Below are 24,240 nucleotides of genomic sequence, written 5' to 3'. Positions count from 1 at the left end.
ACTTTAATCTCAATTCTCGATTTAGTTTTGTAGGAGATACTGTAAAGATAACTTAATATTCTTAATCAATTCTTTATTATTTTCCTATCTTTTATTCAACCTTTTTTTGCTGAATAAAATTATCAATTTATTAAAAAAAGAACTTAACAATATAATGTAAAGTTTGCATCAATAATGATAATAATAATAATAATAATAATAATAATGATTAATAATAATGATGATTATTCATATATTATTTATCATTACTGTCACTGATGCATTCTTAAATTAATACTTTAATACTTTTTATTATACTGATACAGTATAAATACATGTTTACAATCACAGTTTGAGGGTGTAGAATGTGTTCCAGTTGATAACACTTTATTTTATTGGTCCCTTTTGAAGAGTATTAGACTGACTGACTGATGCTCCCTCAACGGACATTCTACTAACTATAAGTAATTTTGCAACTATGTCAATTTATTCTAACCCTAACCCTTTACCAGTATTCTAATAACAGTCTAATGAGAGTTAGTAGACATACATGGTGCAACGAAGTCAACAAAAATGTGTTAAAGGGGCCATCAAAATAAAGTGAAACCCTTCAGTTTATTGTACATAGAATAGTAAAATGTTTACTGTTTACTGTAATTATATTGTATATAGTATACAACCCGTTGATGATTCTTTCAGCTCTCTCTTGTTATGATGCATTTTCAAAAGCACAATCACCTTTGGACCTATATGTATTATTCTGGGATCCTCTGTCATCAGTTTTGCTATAATGTATACTCATGGTTAAATGTATGCTATTTGAGTTCACATTGTGATGCGAGTTATGTTTGTGTTTTCGAATGAGATCATGTTTATATCTGTGTAAAAGAAGGGTATGTTGTGTAGATTTCTGCAGAAATAAAGACAATTGGGATGTGTTTGAAAACAGGTGAAATGAATTAAACGTTTTGAGAAATGTGTCTTTGATTCGCGAACTGAATGAATGGTTTGGGAAACTGTGCCAATTGAATCAGTTGTAGTGTGTTAGTAATCGAGAAAAACTGTTAGAAAGCCAGATTACTAAATGACTAACAGGAACTCATAGCTTATTATTGTATTGCTTAAAGTTCACAGAGTTTATAAAACCTGCTTTGAAGAATCCGAAGTCTGCCGTAAAACAGCAGAGAAGGAATTGAACCTCATTAGGCCTCTGGTTTCATAAAAATGTTTATTTCAAGATGATGCCTTTTTGCCCTTTTACATCATATAAACCTCATACATCTCCATGTCAGAATCTGTCCACAAACACACAACTCTGCCATCCATCATAAACTGAACACACAAGCGTTTATCATCAATAGGTGCCTCTCTTTGAGGGCAGTATCTGATCTGTCACCAAAGAATACATTGCCATTATGCCCCAAGTTCCTCTATGTACAGATAGTTACGATCCTGTGAAAACTAAAGAGAGATAAAGAGCTGCTGGATAAAAAATCTTTACTTTTTTTTTCTCAAAGATGTTGACAGGTAATAAAGGAAAGGGAAACGTACAAAGAGATGATGACAAAGTGCTCAAAGTCACAAAAAACACAGATTAAAAATTCTCTGAAACAGAGACATAATAGCTTGCAAATCTAGCACAGCTTATCGCATCTTAAAAGATTGAATGCATTTTTTTTTTTGATGATCATACAATATCATACCATCATTTTCCAACCTTGGGGGAAAAAAGAACGTTTTCAGGCAATCTGAACTTACAGAACTTTTTTTTTTTACCATGATTTTATCTATTTTGGGTTTATGATTTATTTACATTATATAAATGCATGAAAACAATGCCAATTTTAAATGTATCACTGCAGAAGCACTGCATTACTAATGTTGTTTTTAGAATACAAAGGTTTTTATAAAGGTGTTTAAAGCAACCGATATAATGAGAGATCACATTTGGAGCAAATCCTTGAGCGAAACATCAAGGAAAATTTGACTGAAATGGCCACACAAAGTTCTTAAAATGGCATACAATATATGAGGCTGTCATTTGGGGTCTAATTCAATAGTCCTCTTGTGTTATTCTCACATTCTTGGCCAATGTCTTCATCACTGTTTGTGACCATCTCCTTTGGGCTGGAATTACTAGGATTAGTTTTATTTTTCTCCTTTTTTTTGTCCAGCTTGGGATTTGTTGTCTCTGAAACAGAAACATTTAAGACAAAAACACTTTTACTTTAGCCTACATGATACCTTAAACACTTTATCCCTAATAATTTGAGTGAGTTTGATTCATAGTCATAAAGAGAGACTATTTCAAGCATATATGTTTTTTTTTTTGGGTTGCACTGATTATCATCTATTTGCATCCGTCAGAATTACTGAACTTCCACATATTTTAATAAGCATTAATCTCAATCTGGAAAAGGCAAAGCATGCATTTTGAATTACCCTCTAGATTAAAATGATGGCCACCAATTGCTTCACTGCTTCCAACAGCATCATTGTCTTCCTCACTGAGTTCCACTATTCGCTGTCTTGCACTCTCAAAAACAGACTTCAAAACAATGGAGTCTTCAAAGATCTAAGATATAGAGAGACTTTTAACAATCTCGATACAATTCATCCGCTATATTCACTGATACAAACAGTTTTTTGCCTTGCAAAAATATTCAGACCCATTTATCACACCTGTTAACTGCTGAAGGAATTGTTTTAATGTTTAAAATGAATATTAACATAATGGTCATGTTAGACAGAATTCAAAAAAAATGTTAAAGAGATAGTTCACCCAAACATTCTGCCATCATTTACTCACCCTCAAGTTATTCCAAACCTGTATACATTTCTTTGTTCTGCTGAACACAAAGGAAGATATTTTGAAGAAGGTTTGTAACCAGGCCACTTTGGGGCACCATTGACTTCCATTAAAAAAAAATACTATGGAAGTCAACTGTTTAGTTTCCCACATTCTTTAAAATATCTTCCTTTGTGTTCAACAGAACAAGGAAATGTATACGGGTTTGGAACATAGGTTAAAAAGTCATAGATACAGTAAATAAAACATCTGTGTAAACTTCTGCAACATAAAAAAATGCTAATACCAATGTGGTATTTTTAATCCAGTGAGATAAATTTGGGGTAAAAATACCATTGCAATGCACAGAAAATGCAAAAGATTTTGAAATGTTTTTGAAAGTATTTTTAAAGGATGAATGACCCAAGAACATGTTATTCAGGCACACCTGAGATCCTTCCAGATTAAACGTCTGAGCGTTGTGACACATCTGCATGATATCCTTTTCCAGGTCTGCAATGCACCTGTATTTGTGATTACGCACTCTCTCCTGCATAAGCAAAACCAGGATCAATTCAAAGCAATTTGTTTAAGAAAGCAGAAGACAGAAACAAGGGTCATACATACATTTCCTGCTTTATCCATTTCAATGCAAACACCTACGGAACATTAAAAGTAATGACTTTTTTCATTTGTTTTTGATCATCGAACCTGTAAAGATTCTGCCTCCTGCATTTCACTCTAAAACCCAATCAGCAAAAACACACAACCTGTGTGACAAAAGCAAAAGCAATGTGTTTCTTGAGCTGAAAGGGGTGTCAGTGTGGCGATAAGAATGGAAAAAAGTGAAGAATGGTCAGGTGGAAAAGGGAGTGATGGAAGCAGAAGGTGAGATTTGTGTAATTGGTAACGATTCAAGTTCACCCTGATCCTCCTGAAGTCGACTGGCTTGCGGATGAGCTCGTAATACTCTGGCACCTCTTTCCTTGACGGCAGCTGGACGAAGCCTTTACTGATCTGTCGGCCCAAGCTGTATTCAAGAAAAGGCACACAAGAAAGAGATGTTACTCATTTTATTGTGCTGTCTGACATGTTGAAGTACATATGCAATGACCTGACTTAAAAAATAAAGGGAAAAAGTATGAACTCAAAACTTTGTTGAAGTTTTTTGTAAATCGTCATGTTGTGGCGTCACGATTTATTTGTCATGAAATAAAAACAAAACAACCGATTAAGTCTGTGTGTTTAAGTACTGACGTGTCCTTGTAGTTGATGACCATGTCTACGATGGTGTTCATCTGTTTTGTGAGCTTGGGAGGGTTGGGGGGCAGCTTCTCGGCAGGAGGGCGGCCCCGTCGCTTTTTTACTTTCTCCACCACCTCCTGACCAGTTTCAGAACCCTGGTTGCCTTGTAGATCGCTTTTTCGTTTCTTCAAGTTGCTTTCCTCCTCCATAACCTCAGACACTCCGTTTTGGATAGCCTGAGACAGGAGAAGACATGATCCATGGGAACACTGATGACACTACTGGATGTGACAGAAATAGGGATTTGGACATGAATTTGAACTGAAAAGTATCATCACTATGCACATTCTAAGATAAAAAAATAAAATAATACCTTTAATTGTCTTGTTTCTCATCAATAACCTGCTAATGTTAGCCAGTTAACAAGAAAGAGAAGTGATGTTTTGTTCATATATATACATTTTTTAGATAAGGTTAACTTTATAAGTATGAACTAATAATGAATAATTCTCTTATAGAGCATTTCATAATCTAGGTGACTGTAAACTTACTGTTCATTGCAAATTCATATTCTTTCATAATACATTTAATAAAGATGTATATGTATAAATTAACCTAAATTAATAAATAAAATGGCTGTCCGTTCATGGTGCCTAATGCATTAACAAATGCAAAGTAAAGAGCTGAGTTACAGTTTAGGAGACGATTTCTAAAATTCTAGCATATGTAATTAAGAGCTATTCAGGACATTATTGTGCAAATTTTTATGAAATGCATGGTGCATGTGAATTTGCAACTCATTATAGTAATACTCTTCAGACATATGGAGGGATTTATAATCATGGCAGAAGTTAATTTTAATTCCGTTTTTTGTTAGCTTTGTGCCATCAATATTATGCCATGGATTGCCACAAATAACACAGTTGGAAGATTTTCTGGCAATTCATGCACTATAAATATGTAGAAGTTTGCAGGATTTAGGATATTTGCATTGATGTATTTTAAACACGCTTAAAAATAAAGTTTCCAAAGGGGATTTTTTTTTGCAGCGAATACCATAGAAGAACTATTTTTGTTTACTCAAAGAACTTTTCAGAACATGTTAATAATCTAAAGAACCTTTAGTGTATTGGAAAGGTTCAATGTTAAAAGCTTCATCACAGAACCACAGCTGTGAATAAAATAATCTTTATTTTTAAGAGGGAATGATAATCAAACCAAGATAGTTAACATTAAATAACTAAGCAGATTAATAAACTTTCTGGCCTTTCATCCGACCACTTCCAGGTCCAAATTGACATAGATCATCATTATCTTGGCTGTATGTCTCGCAGGCAAGATGCCTTCAATCTTCAGTCCCCTATAACATGAACAGCTGCTTTCACCTCCATTAAATATTCTCTTAAAGCACCACTTAGCAAAATATTACGAGCTCTATACCACACAAAGGTTTTTGGGGAGGCAAGAGATGCTGGTACACTCAACTTCCTTTACTCCCATTGAGAATGAAATGATTGACGTTTAGGCCTACGACAATGTCCATCTCCGGCCGACACGCCTGACATTACTTCACCACCGACAGCGTCCACTGAACGTGTTACAGTAAACACGAGAAGAGGCTCCACGTCGCCGCTTATGAACATCCACACGCCTAAAAACTCCACACGCAAAAGCATAATTCACTGTGTGTGTGCGTGCGTGCACGCGCGCGCGCCGCCGAGTCTGTGTTTTACACAAAGGCAATTAAAGTGCAGTGATATTCCTGCCGTAGCAAGTGCTGGCGCAGAGAGCATTATGAGAGGGATGAAAATTTGAATTCTGAGTTTGACGCTATGCGGGCAGCACCATCCATTAATGTCTACATCAAACACACACACACACACACACACACACATACACAGAACGCTCTCAAATATGCTACTTAAAATGCAAAGAAATCAGACAAAACAATACGCAAATGTACTGAAGTGAGAGAACAGCCCCTCACAGTACGCGAGCATTTCATGCAAACATCCTCAACACGGGCGTAAGAGAAATGAGAAAGCGCGAGCGCGCAGAGAAACACACGGAAAGCATTTATTCACACGTACCACAGGGGACCATGTGGAATGAAGGAGGCCTGATAATCAACAAATCATAATGGAATGCAGAATGCACACACACACACACACACACGCGCGCGCGCTTGCATGCACAGGCGCGCAACTGAACCGCTGCACACAAAACATGCAGGGTATTTGCAAAAAGCACATTCAGAAAAGTCCATATTTGGTGCAACATGCAAAAAAACAAACAAAAAAAAACCTTGTTACACTACACAAGCGTGTTCCCATAACCTCTAGAACGAAAAGAGGTGTCAGGACGCACACAACCGATTTGTCTGGGTAATGTTTTCCTTCAGCAGACACAGATCACACCTACACACACACACACACACACACACACACACACACACACCCTCTCCCACTTTCTGTCTGTGTGCCCATGTGCTGAAGCCTGGTGTGATTGTCTGCTCTATGCGCAGGAGAGAGAGCAAGTGAGAAGGAAAGAGAGAGAGGGTGAGAGAGTGAGTGAGAGAGAGAAAGCAAGAGGGCGATTTACCTGACTGTGGTCTCCAGGCTGGCTCCAGTCTGGAGGAGAGAGAATTAGCAAACCAGCATTGCAGCGCGCAGCCAGTCTCTTCATCAGCTGATCACTCAAAACGCACAGCCCAAAAGGGGGGCGAAAAGCGCCCAGCTTTTCATACACAAATCAATTGCCGTTAGGATGTTGCGAGAGAGGGAGAGAGAGAGCAGAGAGAAAGAAAGAGAGGGATAAAGGAGAACTGCGAGAAGCCTTTCTGTTAGTTTGTCCCCGTGGAAAGGCCTGCAGCTCGTTTTCCTCTCTCTCCCCCTTTCTCTCTCTCCCTTTCTCTCTCACTGACTGCATGTTTTAATATCGACTGTCGCAATCTGGTTTCTTTTCCTTTTCCCCTCTCCCTCTCTTTTATGCTCTCGTTCAGTCTTTTTTAAACGCCCCTCTGTTAAAAGAACCGGGCTCCATTTTTGTGCCTATGCAGATGGTTTTTTGCAAGCTTTTCTGACATCTTGTGAGGATTCCAGGGTAGTTAATACTGCGTTACACACACACACACACACACACACACACACACACACACACACACACGCACACGCACACGCACACGCACACACACACACACACACACACACACACACACACACACACACACAAAATTGGCTAATGGCATGTTTGTATCTGCATCTGGTAGCTTTTAAAACATAAAAGAGCATAGAGATTCTGGTGAAATCATTTGGGGCTATAAATATTACCAGATAGTCTAAATCATAACAGTTTCTGTCTGCTTCCCATTGAGAATTGAGGCCGTTAACTTCACATGCAGCTCAAAGTCATGCCTTATACTTAATTTTTTGTATGCTGTATTATTATAGGGGGTCAGCAGTGTCATATAGAATTCTGTTCTTGGTCAAATATGATTGGTTGATGTCAGACCTGAGAGATGTAATCCTGTGCCTGATTTGGGACGGGTGAGAAAATGTGCTGAAATTAGATGTTATGCCTTTTTATTCACTCAAGTCTGTTTATCACTAACTAAAGAAATAATAAGCAGATCATTGAAATAGACAAAACAGACCTTAAGATTTGTGTCAGGGTCACATACACCAATAAAAAAAAAATGACCATGTGTTTTGCATATTTCTAAATTAATCGTAACAGTATAGTATAACAGCAAATAAACTTTTTTACAAGAATAGGTTATGATAGCAAGTGATATCCACTCTACATAATGACATTTAAACTGATTTTAAATTTATCATGAAAGTTCAGTTTAAAAATAATTGCCAACATTCCTATGTTATATTGCCATCTGCCATCAGAAATCCCTGTAAAGAGTCATTTTAATGAATGAAATATACCTCTCAAGTGTCCGTTTAAAATAAGATGCAGTTTTAAGATACAACATTATTCATGTATATTTGCCATAGCAACAGCTTCATTATAGAAGCAATTGTTTAATTAATCAAATAAGTTTATCAAATAATCAAATATCTGACAAGGTTCTGAGAAGTATTTAAAAGCTGTTTGACCATGGAAGAGCAGATTATTAGTGTGTTGTGGTATGATTACATGCTGTCATAATTTTACATTTCATATGCATGTTTTGCTATCAGGTTGACAAGGGCATTTCGGTAAAACATCTCAGGCAGTTACTATGGCAACACCACGTTTTACTGTCTGCAGACTGCACTGAGCTGTAATGCTATAGCATCTCATCACAAAACATAGACACACACATTGTCGTACAGACACACTGAGCTGAACATTCTCAAACACAATGAGCCACTGAGCTACATAGAAATTAGCTAAAATCCACTAAAATGAACTAAAATAAGAGATGTAATGAAGTTAATGTAATTAAATGCATGCATCTATAAGTGATGTATCATGTATCTGTACTCCGATCCAAAAATATGCATGTAAGATGTTGTTACACAAAAGACCAAAAAGTAATCTTCTAACCTAACCTCAATTAATGCAGCCTTCTAAATTCATTTCTCAACACAAGATATTGTTTGCTGTCTTTTATCTGACAGCCATCTATTTTCCCTTTCAGGACAGCTGAACTGATTCTACATAACAAGTATTGAATTTCAGCTGTTGTCCTTTGTACATTTGTTATTCTTTCCTTATTCTTAAAGAAATGTGCCCTTCATTTTGTGAAGAATCTCTTTTATCATGTTAACAATTGCAAACATGATTGTCTAACCTCAAAAATGGGTGCAGACTGATTGTCATAATGCAGCGGAGCGCATTAATATCACATAGGATTTCATTTGAAAAATTAGTTCACACAAGAATGAATAAAAAAATCTGTTATCAGTTACTCACCTCATGTGGTTTCAAACCTGTAAGACTTTTTTTTCTGTGGAGCACAAAATAATTAATTTTGAAAAATGTACAAGTGAGAAGTTACAATGAATGGGGAATTAATCCTTCAAGCTAATATCTATTTTTTTAACATATATTATATAGTGTGGTATGCGGGGGTTAAAAAGAGTAGATCATTCTAATGGCATAGGTTCACATTCACATCCAGATCAGTTTCTGTACAAAGCATTCTAAGCAACTGTATCAGTGACTGGTGTGGGAGCTGCTCCCCAGGTGAGCAGACACTAGCAGAGGCTGGTAAAAATAAAATTAGCTTATCAACGGCTGTGCTAAGATGCCAGGTGTGTTTCACATTTACTGCTTTTTTAAATTATAGTTAAGTCAAGTCACCTTCATGTATAGGCTAGCGCTTTTTACAATACAGATGTTTCAAAAGCATGCTACAGTGATAATAGGAAATTAATGCAACAAAGATTGTTTTGGCTGTCAGCTACAGCAGCAGGAGATGGTCATTGTCCAGCTTAAGTACGTTTTTAAACGATTAACTTCCGTTGTAAAAATAGTTATTAACTTAGACACAACGCTTACACAACAGCTTTTTCAACTGAAAACAGAATAGCCTACTTTTAAAGCCTTCTGGACGTTTATTTACATGACAACGGCGTTTTGGTGACCTAAGAACGTACACTTTGAAGTAGGTTTTAAACACGGCAGCCGTAACCGTACCAAATGTTATACGTTTTAAAACAAAAATGCACTAGTGTAAACGTAGTTATTTCACAGTCTTACTTGGGAAGATGGAACCTAATATACTCTCGAGACAAATGGTTCTTTCAGTGAGTAGCTACTAGCCCCATATGATCGACGGCAGGGGAAAAAAAGAAGCAAATTTTAAACGTTTTTTCTTATTCTTCATTAATCAAAATGTGTCGATTCGATTAAAAATCAACATATCACATATTTTAAAATATTAGCCTACATAATTTATTGACGCCTGTTTGTCATGTATAATACACCGGCCAATCGTGATTTGACAAGTTCAAATTTCATTGGGCAATGTGAAGTGGAATGGTGACGTAAAATGACTTTACATTACAATTTTTAATAATTATGCAGCAGGCCTATATATAGTACAGTAGCGGTCAAAAAATTTGGACACATTCCTATTTTCTTTTATGTTTTTAAAGCAGTTTCTTATGCTCATCAAGCCTGCATTTATTTGATAAAAAATAGCCTACAGAAAAAAATATTATATAATTTAAAATAATGTTTTGCTTTTTAAATATACTTTACAATATAATATATTTCTGTGATGCAAAGCTGAATTTTCATCAGCCATTACTCAAGTTTTCAATGTCACATGATCCTTCAGAAATCATTCTAATACTGATTTATTATCAATGTTGGAAACAGTTATGCTGCTTAATATTTTTTTGGAACCTGTGATACTTTTTTCAGGATTCATTGATGAATAAAAAGTTAAAAATAACAGCATTTAAGTAAAATAGAAATTATTTTTTAAGTCTTTACTATCACTTTTTTAAATCAATTTAGCACATTTTGCTTTATAAAATTAGAAAAGAAAGAAAATTACTGACCCCAAACTTTTGAAGGGTATAGGCTATATTGGTACAAAAGATTTCTATTTTAAATAAATGCTGTTCTTTTTAAAGTTTTTATTCATCATAGAATCCTGAAAAAAGTATCAAAGGTTAAGTATATTAAAATAGAAACCCATTATTTTAAAATAGAAATATATCACAATATTAAGTTTTTTTTCTGTATTTATATCAAATAAATAGGCTTAATGAGCATAAGAAACTTTCAAAAGCATTAAAAATAGTAATGTGTCCAAACTGTGCCCGGTACTTGTACCTATATTATATATAATATAATACTTGTCGTGTAATGTACAATTGTCAATATAGGCTACTACCTTTACCTGCTGTCGACTCAGCGCATATGCAGCAATTGAACTTGATAAAGACCGTCACCAATGACAAACAATAGATTGCAGCAGGTTTGTTTTTTAATAATTGTAGGTCAATCCACTTCGCTCTTATTGTTCCCTGTTATTGTTAGTGTCCTGTTAACCGTCTCACGGTTTACAATTAATTGAGTCCGTGATTGAGCTGTCCAAATGATTTAGACTGAATCGCGAAATGACTCCGGTCATTTGAAAAAGAAAATTCATTCACGAATGATTGCTAAACCCCCCACCAACACACGTGTCCGTTGAACACCTGCAGCAGTTCAGATTTCATCATAACTGTTCAGATCTAAAATACTACAAGATAGGAAAGAAATGCAATTTTTTAAATAAACACAAGGTGGTGATGTTAGCACATATTTATTTACGTGTATATGAACATGATGTTTACATTTAAATACATTTTTATAAAGAGTTGCTAAAATATAGATTCTAGATTTTGAAATGCATAGAACAAGTGGTATATATTACAAGAAATTAAATCAAGCTTTTAAGCAAGTAAAATTAATTGTATATAGTACCATAAAATGCATATAATTTATATATTACCTAAAATGAATACATAAAACTGTTTTGACATGCCGTTTCCTAACTATAACAGTTGAATTTGAAATATAGGCCTTTATTAGTAAACTGCATAACTGCTATTTTTATATTTGAGAAAGATAACTGCGAACAGTTAGTGCACTGCATTTTTAGAACTACTGCTCTCTTTAATATTACATCTGTTTGAAGAGATAATGTGTTATTCATCTCAGTCATATGGTTGAACAGGTTGTTCAGAGGGAAAATGGTATGGGAAAATGTCATATTAATCAGAAAAGCTTATGCGTGAAGTGGGTGGAGTCTTGCTTCGAGGGGATCCCTGTGAATGAGCATGAAAACAGTTGTGCTGCTAATTTGAGTAATTGGTAACTTAAAATGAAATGCTATGAAAGAGTACAGGCATAGATAAGAAAGAGTCATACCCTAGGTTGGCCCTTTGAGTAGTTGACATGGGCATAGAGGAGCATAGCAATGTCTTTGTGTCCGGCCTCCAGAGCTATAGACAGAGCAGTGCTCTCATCCTACCAGCACACAGATACAAAACATACCAAACAAAAACACAGATACAAATGTCAGACACATTAAAACAAGAACACATATTTAAATTACAAATAAGATGAACAATACACATTAAATCTTTTCTGTCAGATAGCCGTGTGGTTACTCACATTGTCAGTCAGTGTGGCATCACAGCCTGGCTGGGCCAGTAAGAGTTTGACAATGTCAGCATGGCCGTGTTCACCAGCACACATCAGAGCCGTTGACCCCTCATCATCCTGGATGTTGACCTCTGCCCCCGCAACCAGTAGAGCCCGGACCATATCTATACGCCCATGACTGACTGCTAGCATGAGGGCGGTCTGACCAGCCTGTGAAGAAAATAGTCCAGTAAAAACAAAAGAATACTCTTAGGGAGAAACAGTTTTCTTATTTTAAATACTCATATAAACAGAGACAGATACCTGGCTAGCCTTGGCATTAACATCACCTCTGCTGAAGAGTTCTTGCACCACCAACATGTCTTCTTTTGCTTCCACGGCAGCCAGGGAGGTAAGCATTATAGGAGTATAGCCAGCCTTATTCTGATGATCAATATTACACACTCCTGCATAAGAAGGAATCAAGACCAAATTAATTATTCATCTAGGTCAGGGGTGTCCAAACTTGAGGGCCTGGAGGGCCACTGTCCTGCAGAGTTTAGCTCTAGCCAGACTCAACACACCTGCCTGGAAGTTTCTAGCCTATAAGACCTTGATTAGCTGGTAGCCCAGGTGTGTTTAATTGGGGTTGGAGCTAAACTATGCAGGACAGTGACCCTCCAGGACTGAGTTTGGACACCCCTGATCTAGGTTGTCCACAAAACATTAAAGGATCCATAATTTTAACCCTTTTTAACAATCGAGTGTCTCTTTACGGTTTATTTAAACTGTGCTCTAGAAACAGATGCATTTAACACTTTTGTGTGTCTAGTCTTTGAAATCTTGGATAAACATTTATAGTAAACAAACCACAACCATTCAAAGGGTCAGTACATTGTTTAAATGTTTTTTAAAGAAGTCTCTTATTCTCACCAAGACTACATTTATTTGTTCAAACATACAGTATGAACAGTAATATTCGGAAATATTATTACAATTTAAAATAACTGGGTAAAACCATATTTTAAAGTGTCATTATTTCATGATACGTGTAGTTACTATAGTAATAACTACCGTATTACAAATTACAAGCAACTAACCCTAAACAAAATACATGTAGTTACTTACAGGCACAGAACAATGTTATATATTTTGTTGACTTGTGTACTTAAATTATCCCAAACATTTTAAATCCAGAGAAAAGTGTCGCCTGTCAATGATTAGGTTAGTCTTATTGTATCAATAGCTTGTTATCTTGATTTACCACGACTCACGAGTACCATGTTTTTACCTCAGAGACACTATTTTGTCAAGTGGCTAATATAGCATAATAATAAAATTAATTGCATGTCATTTAGCAACAGAAGTCATCCAGTTTATATTAATATGACATTCTATTATCAAACTAGATTACTACACAGTGCAACAAGTCTACCAGCCACCAAGCTAACACAAAAATTAACGTTATAACAATTTCAACACACTCATTTATTTGGCCATGTAAAACAGCTCCGCTGGACCTGACCGGTATGTTTCGCAGATGTCTTTCATTAGCATTCGCTTCAGCAGTCTTGTTCAAATTCAATACATTAGCATCCTTGAACATGAATTTCTGCCCGAGTCTGTTGGATTGATTTGCATCGGCTGTGGAGGTGAAGAGTTAAGACGACAATTCCCAAGATTCCACACTCATTCACGGCATCATTAAGCTACGCCTTTGTTTTGAATAAGCGACCTCTAGAGGCAAAAATTACATATTGTGCCTTTAATATTACTCAGTACTTATATGTATAATTACAGTGTAACAAAGGCACATTAAAACAAAGTGTAACCAATAACTCTGTTCTATTTTAATATAATATATTAAAATAGAACACAGTTATTGGTTACACTTTGTTTGTGTTAACCTTTGTTGTTTTAACACATTGTTAAAACTAATTTATTACTGTAATAGAAAGTTCTCTTAACTGTCCCTTTTGATTAATTTAATGCATCCTTGCTGAATGAAAGTAAAGACATTTTTTTACCACAAAATTTTGATCGATAGAGTAATGTTTGGTTGTGAAAAATTCCAGTGTCATCTGCTTCCAGTTATTTTTAGCTGTTCAAAACAGCTTGTTATGCTGCTTGATATTGCAAACTGGTAATTCTTGCCATATAATTTTAATGTATTGTCATGGTTAAAAACTCACTGATTTGTGGCACAAATAGTTTTACTGTACTTTGTTATTCTTCTAGTTATTGAACTATACAGGCTAATGAATCAGAAGTCTCGCACATTCACAGAAAATAGCTTACTTCTGGGTTTAGGTTTGAGGGTACCTGCAGCAAGTAGAATCTTTACTACGCTGAAATTACAATGAGACACACTGTAGTGAAGGGCTGTGTTGCCATTTTGGTCAGACATGTTGGCCACATAGCACAGCACGTCTGGCGAGACATGGCGGCAAGCGAAGAGGAAGTCCTCCACCATCTGTGGACATGCCCTTTTCTGACTGGACACACAGAACCACTCCTGCTGCACTGTGCTTAGACAGGAGCGCTTTTGCAAAGACAAACAGATAAAATGCAGGAAAAAACAAATCAAAAAGTTGGGTAGAGTATTCGTGTAAACTACATGGACACTTTGTAGACATACTATGCCAAGAACAAAATGAAACCAAATAAATGAATGCAGGCGTCACAAGCAGGCTTAAATTACTTTTAACACAGACAAAATACAGCAACGCTATAATTTTAAACTTCCCAGATCCCACAGAGTACCGAACAATCTGATCTATATGCCAGTGGGTAATTATGGGAGGAGGACAAGACTGAGTAGAATACACAAACAACTGAGTTTTTCCGACTGTGAAATGCAGCTCCACAATACATCATAAACTAAGTTTGGTTTGCCCTTCTTTTGCTTTCCTGTTGTTGAGTTTTGAACCTTGAAAATTCATTCCCACACGTGAGATGGTTCAACTCTTCCTGAACATGTTGTTGTTGTTGTGTGTGACAAAGCGACTGGAAAAAATAGAAGCCACTAACAATATAGGTGAAATGAATAATTACTAAGCAAAAGCCATAGAAACAAGCCTATTAAATAATAGTGGTTCAAAGTATTGGAAACCATCTCTGATAATAAAGGACATACAAAACACATTCATACAATGTGCTGTAAATGTTACAGACACTTCTTAGAAAGCCTCTACTAACGGCAGAGTATAGAAAAAAACACAGAAACGGTAAAAGAACTTACATTAAAAGACCGATCTCAGTTATTGTTCTGTAACTCACCTGTTCTCTGTTGGATATGACCTTGCTACCATTAAGGTGAACCTCCAGAGTTTGGCAGGCAGAGAGCATCTTCTCACTAAATATATACCTATACATTAGAAAACAAATGTACCGTGATAACTTTGGCTTAAAAGTTTCATCTTGCACTGATAAAACAAAACTTGTTATGAGCATGAACCTTTCGTTTCTTTTAGGAATCTTCACTTTATCTTTGGTGCTGCCCTCTTTCTCTCTCTTTTCTCTTTTTTTCTTCTCTTCATTTTCAGAATCATGACCCTCAGACAAGAGGTCCACAATACCTCTCTGTGTACTGTATATTGACAGAGAGAGAGGTGTACAATTAAATGTACAATGCATATAGAAATGTATTTTATTCAAATAATAAAAAAGACATGCAATACACAACCAATCTGGTAAAAGAGCTATAGCCCAACAAAAAAATGCGACACTGAGCTGAATTTATTAGTAATTTAATAAATAATGAAAACCTTTATTTACCCTAGCGATGCAGTCATAGGGTTCGTACTATCTGTGATGGTTTTCCTTTTCATGATAGACCTAAGACAGCGGTCATCACTGGGTGAGTCTGAAAGAAATAGAGGATAAAAACAAATTTGCATAGAGTTGATGTTCATCCCCCTTCTTTGGAACTAATATATATATTAAGAAAAGAAGCTCTGTGGAAGGAAATCATATCCTCGACATATGATCCTTGACATGAAAAAGCTTGAAAACCCCAGAAAACATTCCATGGCCCTAGTTTGTAATGACATCACCTAAGCATGCACACACTTCTTTATACACCAAAAAAACCTGCTAAAGGCTCTTCTTTCTTTAATGAGGACTTCTGATACACAAGCACTCCTGCCTTTCAGAAACCATGCACAGCGCAGGCTTCCAGTGTGGATGGTATTCATGTCTGTGTCTGCCACATACCAAAGAACATTATAGCATTCCACAAACCAACAGCAGCCCAAATATTCTAAGTGTAGGGCTTATTCAGCCAAAAGACAAACCAGAGAGAGAGAGAGCTATTTTCACCTCCTGTTCAAATTCCACTGCAGAAAGATTGCTCTGAAAAAAAAAGTCTCCTCTTTTCTACTTATTTTTGTATATTACATGCACTTCTTTGTCGGGTGGAGTCATTACTTTTGCTTGCTAATTTGAGATACCTTTGACACATTTAAATACTAACCATGAAGAGCAGCGGACATCTGCAATTCCATTTGATTCTTCTGTTTAACCATTGTAGTCTCATTTGATGACTGGCTTTGTGCAGTGACTGGGAATCAGAAAGAAAATGAAAGAAAGCAATTAGCTGAAACTGCATATAGCATCTAAATCTAATTTTGACCAAAAATGCTTTTAAACGGTAGATACACAAATATATACATCCTTACCTTTAACTTGTTCATCTAAGTGACCTTGGGACTGGAGAGTGACCCCATGTTTTGACCCAGGGTGGCTGTCGGTTAACAGGTCCTGTTGTTCTTTAAGTAATTTCTGCATGCGATCTATATAATGATCAAGTCCAGGCTCAGTCTGCACAAACATCTGGCCCTCTGTGTCGCGTATCCTCCCGTCCCCCACTTCCACACCGATGCTACGTGTCTTGACTGGATCTGGTAGACGGGATGGACCACATGCAATGTTTCGTGTATGGAGCCCAATGAGGATATTCTCATTGATATTTGCCATTCCGATACCAACATCTCGTGTTATCACATTAGGGACAGCAGGGATATTTGTGTCTCTACCTAAGCATGTTGTGGTTCCAACAGAGTGCATCTGAACAGCAGCCATTCGGTCGCAAACCTTCCCATCCCCAACCGCCAGAGATCGAGTGATCGTGTGTGCTGTGTTGGTATGTCTTTCCCTGGTGAGTGTGTGCTTTGTGTTGGTGCTGGCTTCAGAGATACAGGCCTGCAAAGTGCTGGTGCTGCGCGAGACGGTGCAAAAGGATGTGTTTGTACGCTGACACAAAGTCTGTGGGATTGCCATTACACTACAGTCAACACATCGCACTGGGTCAGTGACAGTTCCTTGGGAAATTAGTGATTTGACAGCTATGACATCCATGTCAACCATGCAGTCACCACAGCCAACCGTTTGGTGGTAAATGTTCTTCTTCTCAATTGTCTCCAAAGTATTTGTGGCAGTGTCACACATGTACATTGTTGTCCCAACACCTTGATTTCGTGTTCCTACACGCTTGCTTCCGACACATTGATCTTTTCGCGCCACTCTTTGCCGTACTTCCCACTCTTCCATAGGTGTATCTGGACCAGATGAAACAACCCTCAGCTCCGGTTTGCAGGAGACTCCAACAGCAATGGAAATCCGCTCTAGTCCTCCCCCAATAGCAGAATGCACGAGGTTGGTGTGGTTTCCAACCCCAAGAGTGCGAGTTTGCGACTCAGTCTGGGTTGCAGCGCAGTTCACCAGTGGTTGTGCGGAGGAACTCTTGTCAGCATGGTTTCTCGCTTCTGCTTCCCGCAGTTCACTTCTTAGCTTGCCCATTTCTGCCTTGAGCATTGCTTCTTTAAGCTCAGCCTCCAGTATATGAACCCGATCACTTAAATGTTGGATCGTTTGCTGTTGCAACTCTGTTTCTGCTTCCTTGTTGGATACAACCCCCAGCATAGTCTCAGTGACACTGACAGCCACTGACTGAGTCTCAGGTTTTACATCAACAGCAACATCCTTACAAAAGTTTAATTTGTGTTGATGAATAACATCAACTTCATCAATGCACCTGTCATCTCCAACTGCAACAGACATTTGATCTCTCGCCTTGAAGGCAGAGGATTCAAGACATGCATCTTGAATCTTCCTTTCAAGCAGTTGCATTTCAACACTAAGCTGTTGGAAATCCGTCAGACCAGAGATGGCCCCGTGCTCCAAACCCTCTATTGCTGGTTTGCTGCTAAAATCTTTGTCAATGATAGAACCTGATTTTTGATCTTCATCTTGCCTCTTGACCAAGGCGGTCAGTTGTCTCTTTTCTTCCCGCAAAACAGAAATCTTCACCTGTAGGACAGGAATGGCCTTCACTTGTTCCTCCAGGTCCTTTAACCTCCTTAAAGCGGCTGCCATCTGATCCCGGACCATCTGCAGGTGGAGTGGGCTCACACCACTCACTGGAGATACTCGGCCAGAGCTTGAGGGGCTGATTTTAAGGGTGTTCCCCAATAACACGGAACTTTGTCGGGGCTGGTCTAGGACTGTCATCTTAGCACCTTGATTTAGGGTACTCCAGCTCGTATACGGAGATAGGGTACCACTAGAGCCAAGACCACCAAAACTGGCCAGTCTACGCCGTGGCTGTGGTTCTGGAGGTCCTTGCTGCGACAAGCCTTTCTCATGTTCCAAACGTTTGCACGTTTCCATCAAAGTTTTTTCCACTAGAGGATTTGGTTTGGTTGGGGTAGGATGTTGTGTGGCTGGGGCAGACGTCCCATCGACATACCTCTGAGAGGTGACTAGGTCTTGAGGGACCTCAGGTCTTGGACAGGAGGATTTAGGTTTGGAATGGGGAAGTGGGGGTCTTCTTCTGTTGACAGAAGAAGAGGAAGAGGATGAAGACGGAGACGTTTTCTTGGCTTCATCACTGCTCACTGAGGACAAAGACTCTGAAGAATTCCAGTGTATGGGGTTTAAGATGCGTTGCGACTCGGAGGCAGCGTTTGCCGCTCCGGGCCGCTTGTTAAAATGCAGCCGTCGAATGGTGTCACTTCGCTCAATATCATCCACGTATTTAACAAAGTCTAAGTCGAGCTGGTAGCCGTATGGTGTATCGATGCTGAATGGGCTAGTGTCAGCAGTGATCTCTCTCCAGTCTGTTTAAACAAAAAACAAAATTACTATGGTAGAGGAGATTGGAGAGTTCATATTCAAAGTTCATATTTTTAAAGTGAATGTCTACTTTTTTGAGAGTAAAACTGTTCAATAATAAGATACAATTATACTTCCAAGCCAAGAACATGAAAAGTAATGACTTTGTGAACTGTTTATAACTAACATGCCTGAAAGCACTATTTAAAATCACAGAATGAAACTGAGACGGAAAGAAAAAGACAAAAAATATTTCAAAAAAATCAGAATAAAATAGTACATACATATACTTCATATTCACAGTATTGCAGGCAAATTTCAAGTGGTGACATCCTCAGCTTTCAAAATGTATCTGATTTCCATAAAAAAATGCATTCCTTTCTAAAAAATACCTCAGCAGCAAATGTCTTTCAAAACAAAATAAGCCTTAAGTATTAACTTTCTTACCTGCAGATTAGAATTTTCACCAAAAAGAAAATGTAGACACAGGGGAAAAAGTTCTAGTAAAGAACATCTATTCGCTCTCTCCTCTCTGCCCTCGTCTTACTCATTCTGCTCTCCTCTTCCAGGTCTTCAGTCTCTTATTTTGTTTCTCTCCTCCCACTGCTTTTTTATTCCCTTTCTCTTTCATCAACTCAAGCATTCAAAAACGCTTCTATAAAAAAAAAAAAAACATGCCTTTACACTGAAAAAACTTCCAAATATACGTATATAAAGATATCCCCCTGCATTCAGAAACTGGGAGCATGCAAGTCAAAACCATTTTATTATAATTTATATATATTTTAAAGGGGCTATGTGTAGGTTTTTACTTTAAAAAATCTTTAAAGGGTAACTAAACCCTAAACCAACTTTTTTTAGTTAATGATCTGTAAGAACGGGGCTTTATTAGTACTGTTCATTGATTTGAGTAACTTTTTTGACATTTGTGTTTAAAGTGTTTTAATTCTACAATATATGGTGTAAAAACGTCTGAGTGCTGCCCTCTTCAGGTTGAATGGTGGCTACTGCAGTTGAATTTTCCTATTGGATGTTTGGTTGGTTCGTGACCTAAGGGGTTGTTGGTGACGTAGGCAGGTTCCATACAAAGAGATGCATCTCAGGTCTACGCCCCCCTCCGCTGGGCTCTGCCCACTTTTCCAGCATTTTTCAAATACTGCTAGTGCGTGGAGTCCAGGGGTTTAGTTATCCTTAAGATAGAGTTTTCATTTGTACATTTATGAGCCAACCATATTGTAATAGAAGGAATGACACCTTGACTGTCCACCACGGTTGCCTCAGTCAGCCTATAGGCTCAATTGTGTGTGGAGGAGTCTGGTCTGAATTGGCACGAAAATTCACAAAATGTGACATCATGCGCGTTCTCGTCTACTTGGACTTACATCCGTATGGCAGCGGCAATCGTTAGCAGTAGTGTTTCAAATGGATTCTGCGGACGGAAAGAAGCGACCAGCCTCCAGCACAATCCAGACACCCACGGAAACTACGGGCGTGCGCACCGAGAAGGAGCATGTGACTGGCTGCAGTTTCTCTAACGGCCACTGGTGTCAGTAACGGTTAGAAATTTCAGAACTTCCGCAATGCTCCTTAGAGGAAACTGCAGAGTTGCTGATTCTTACCTTGTTGATTCAGGTGGAAGTGTGTTTTCTGAGTCATGGCAGCTTTTTATAGACGATACCACCACTAAAATTTATTTCTCAGCAGAGACTAGAAAAGCACTAGAAAAGCAAGAAAAGACAAGAGTACATTAAACATATAACCAAACTGTATTACACTACAACAAGGACACCGCTAATAATCTTGTTATAATAATAACAATAAACTGGTACATTTAGGGTTGTGTTCAAATTTGCAAATTTTATTCCATGTATCAATTCAAAAATGCATACCAATTGGATTTAAAAAAATAAAAAATAAATCTTTTGTCTGGTTATTTGTGGGTAACAGATAGAAGTAAGGGAAAACTATCAATCATGAATCTCACATGATTTACCTTTCATGTACTGCCCCCTACTGAAGATAAAGGTAAGCAGTCTCATGTAGATCTGCAATACACCACCTGAAAAAAGAGGCTGAAAAGGTTGATAATTATATAAAAGTAAAAAAAAAAAAAATACAGAGATTTGGATCTTTTGAATGAACTGGTTTGAATGAATCATTCATGACTGGATTTGACTGCTCCAGTTCTTTGTCTATTCAACACGACTATGACATCAGTTGACTTACAATATAGTGCATACATACAGTGTTTTATGATACTTTTAAAGTACAATTATGGTGCTTTTGCATCCTTTTTTAAACTTGAAAGCTCCAGTCAGTCTCATTTCATTGTAATTGCAAATAAAACTTTATATTATTTAAAATGTATACTTTTGTGTTACATGGAAAAAAGAAAGTCAAAACACCCTCATGTCATTCCCTTTTGAATGTCATGTCATCCCCCCCCCCCCCCCCTTTATAACACAGCCTTTAATTCATAGTTTTTACAGATTCTGCAGCTGCAAGCATGACACACAGCAACAAGCAAAACCATGTGTCTGCCACATAATGTCAAAATTCCTTCTGATTAAGGAAAGGAAGAGGGGGAGAAACCCTGCAAACCAGGAGAAGCTTGCACTGTCACTGCAGACAGATATCTGAAACATGAGACCTGCATTGTGTCAGCTGAATTGCTTGGCAGTGAGAGGACATGGACACATCGACACAACACGCACGAACGGACACACACTGATCCATGAATACACACGTATATCTGATATGAACAAAGACTTTAGGGCATAAAGTAAAACTCAGAATAACAATCAAGAAAATGATTGATGAAAAATAGAACAACAAAGAGATAAATAATTTAGAAATGTTTTTTTTTTTGTTACAAATGTTTTGTTTTATTTGTTTTTTTACTGCAGAATAACAAATATGACCTGAAATAACTACTAATTGATTAATAATTTGTGCATCTAATATACATATAATTAGCCCCAAATGTCCTTTATAGTACAAAATATACTTAACAGACCATGGACGTTTGGTAAGTTTGAGTACTAAATATAATAAATGTCCATGTTGTTGACTGTTAGCACACTAACAGATTCCGTTGGATCCTTAAATACAAACAAGGGATGTTTTGTTGGAATTCAGTGAAAGAGGGTAAACCAATCAAGTTTACTGGAAATTGCATTCTCAAGATTTACTTCGTTTTAAGAGGGAAATATATGTGTGCATTAATGGATATAGCCTAATCAGCTCCTGGTACAGCCCAGTATATCTTCGGCTTACTGGATTACACATTGCCTGGAGGCTATGCTGTACCACATCCTCAACTAATAGTACAGCCATTTAACATTCTTGTAAATATAACTTGAATAAAGTGTGTAATAACTAATAAAGTGTATTTTTGTAGCACTTATAAATACTCCACCTTAACTTGTTTTAAAATGTTTTTAAACATTTCTATGAAACATTGTTATTTACATAGACTACATGTCATGTCTGCAGAAAAATATTTTTAGACCATCCAAAGTGACAACAAATGCAGTGAATAACTTCAATAAGATGTCCTATCCACATTAGTGCAGGTGAGTCTGTTGTTTACATACCAGAGCGAAGCGCAACTTCAGAGATGAACTACGTTTCTTCTGCGTTTACATCTGAACATTTTTGTGACAAACAGTACTCCCGTAATGAATGTTTAGCGTATACAGCCAGTCCTGGAGTAACTTTACCATGCTGTTCTGTATGCGCATGGAGGAGTTGCTGCTTACGCCATGACGCACTACGGCAGGTGTGCAGTACTACTTTTACTATTTTTTTTCTGCCGTATGAAGAAAAAAATACGATTAGTATAGTTCCCACTTGATTTATAACTGTATTTAGTAGAAAATGAGGCGTGAAGTATGAGGAGGGGGATAAAATATTGAAAACAAATATAACATGGGCTAAAATAACTACGTGTATGGTTACGAGCAAATTATTTGATTTAAAATAGCAGTTTTTATTCAACAAAATTATTTCAGTTCAGCCCAATACTGTCTGTAATAGCAGATCCCTCTACAAAAATTAAGAAGTTAGAAATCAGAAAATGTTCAGTATCATTTAACGTTGATAGTGATCGTATGTCTTCAAGGTAAGAACGACATCTGTTGGTCATAACAGATCCTATATAAAAAATAATATAAGAAATCAGAAAAGTTTCATTATCATTCTCTGTTATCAGTTAACGCTGATAATGCATAAGACTACAGAGTCTTCAAGATTACAGCGACATCTGCTGGTAGTTTTTTTTTTACTATAGTATAGACCTGTACAGGATATGCGCATAAGGGAGATGCCTACTTTTTACTCGTGCATATTTTTCAAAGTGGGGTGTTTAGAAAGTCATGTCAGTATATACTTGTAACTTATGTTATGCAAAAGTCTACAGATAAGCTACAAGGCAAGGCACACACACAGACACACACACACACACACACACACACACACACACACACACACACACACACACACACACACACACACACACACACACACACGTTGAGTTTGCATGTTTGATCCAGTAGCACCTCATTGCAGTACACGATCGAGGGGGCGGAGTTGGATCCAGATCTAAGGGCTGGAGATGGGTAGGATTAGGGGTGGGTTTAGGGATCAGGGGGCTGGAGATGGGTAGGATTAGGGGTGGGTTTAGGGATCAGGGGGCGGAGATGGGTAGGATTAGGGGTGAGTTTAGGGATCAGGGGGCGGAGATAGGTAGGATTTGGGGTGGGTTTAGGGATCAGGGGGCGGAGATGGGTAGGATTAGGGATGGGTTAAGGGATCAGGGGGCGGAGATGGGTAGGATTAGGGATGGGTTTAGGGATCAGGGGATGGAGATGGGTAGGATTAGGGGTGGGTTTAGGGATCAGGGGGCGGAGATAGGTAGGATTAGGGATGGGTTTAGGGATCAGGGGGCGGAGATAGGTAGGATTAGGGGTGGGTTTAGGGATCAGGGGGCGGAGATGGGTAGGATTAGGGATGGGTTTAGGGATCAGGGGGCA

At 37.6% G+C, this 24,240-nt stretch overlaps 2 protein-coding genes across 11 annotated transcripts; both read right to left on the bottom strand.

Moving 5' to 3' along the window:
- Positions 1 to 1,188: 1,188 nt before the first annotated feature.
- LOC143748569 (SWI/SNF-related matrix-associated actin-dependent regulator of chromatin subfamily A member 2) lies at positions 1,189 to 7,105 on the bottom strand. 2 transcript variants are annotated; one of them, XM_077240588.1, is made up of 6 exons: positions 6,614 to 7,105; positions 4,025 to 4,248; positions 3,692 to 3,797; positions 3,216 to 3,317; positions 2,422 to 2,554; positions 1,189 to 2,170 (listed from the first exon to the last, which is right to left on the bottom strand). In XM_077240588.1, the coding sequence occupies exons 1-6, from the start codon at positions 6,695 to 6,697 to the stop codon at positions 2,028 to 2,030; spliced, it is 792 nt and encodes a 263-aa protein (XP_077096703.1). In that variant the 5' UTR covers positions 6,698 to 7,105; the 3' UTR covers positions 1,189 to 2,027. The 2 variants fall into 2 exon arrangements, with proteins under 2 accessions (XP_077096703.1, XP_077096704.1); XM_077240589.1 differs by lacking the exon at positions 6,614 to 7,105 and adding an exon at positions 5,498 to 5,527.
- Positions 7,106 to 11,254: 4,149 nt separating this feature from the next.
- Positions 11,255 to 22,973, bottom strand: kank1b (KN motif and ankyrin repeat domains 1b). Of its 9 annotated transcripts, XM_077240578.1 has the most exons (13): positions 22,804 to 22,973; positions 21,201 to 21,266; positions 20,827 to 20,925; positions 16,774 to 19,212; positions 16,569 to 16,655; positions 15,872 to 15,959; positions 15,552 to 15,683; positions 15,374 to 15,461; positions 14,393 to 14,636; positions 12,419 to 12,561; positions 12,125 to 12,325; positions 11,879 to 11,977; positions 11,255 to 11,775 (listed from the first exon to the last, which is right to left on the bottom strand). In XM_077240578.1, the coding sequence occupies exons 3-13, from the start codon at positions 20,861 to 20,863 to the stop codon at positions 11,722 to 11,724; spliced, it is 3,612 nt and encodes a 1,203-aa protein (XP_077096693.1). In that variant the 5' UTR covers positions 20,864 to 20,925; positions 21,201 to 21,266; positions 22,804 to 22,973; the 3' UTR covers positions 11,255 to 11,721. The 9 variants fall into 9 exon arrangements, with proteins under 9 accessions (XP_077096693.1, XP_077096696.1, XP_077096695.1 ...); XM_077240581.1 differs by lacking the exon at positions 22,804 to 22,973 and having other exon boundaries at positions 14,417 to 14,636; positions 21,201 to 21,278; XM_077240580.1 differs by lacking the exon at positions 22,804 to 22,973 and having other exon boundaries at positions 15,374 to 15,449; positions 21,201 to 21,278.
- Positions 22,974 to 24,240: the final 1,267 nt, after the last annotated feature.

The sequence above is a fragment of the Siphateles boraxobius genome, unplaced genomic scaffold, assembly GCF_051911475.1.
Source record: "Siphateles boraxobius isolate OS27281-9 unplaced genomic scaffold, OSU_SipBor_1 24, whole genome shotgun sequence".
NCBI lineage: Eukaryota > Metazoa > Chordata > Actinopteri > Cypriniformes > Leuciscidae > Siphateles > Siphateles boraxobius.
The sequence above is the reverse complement of the archived record's forward strand: the minus strand, read 5'-3'. Positions and strand labels throughout refer to the sequence as shown.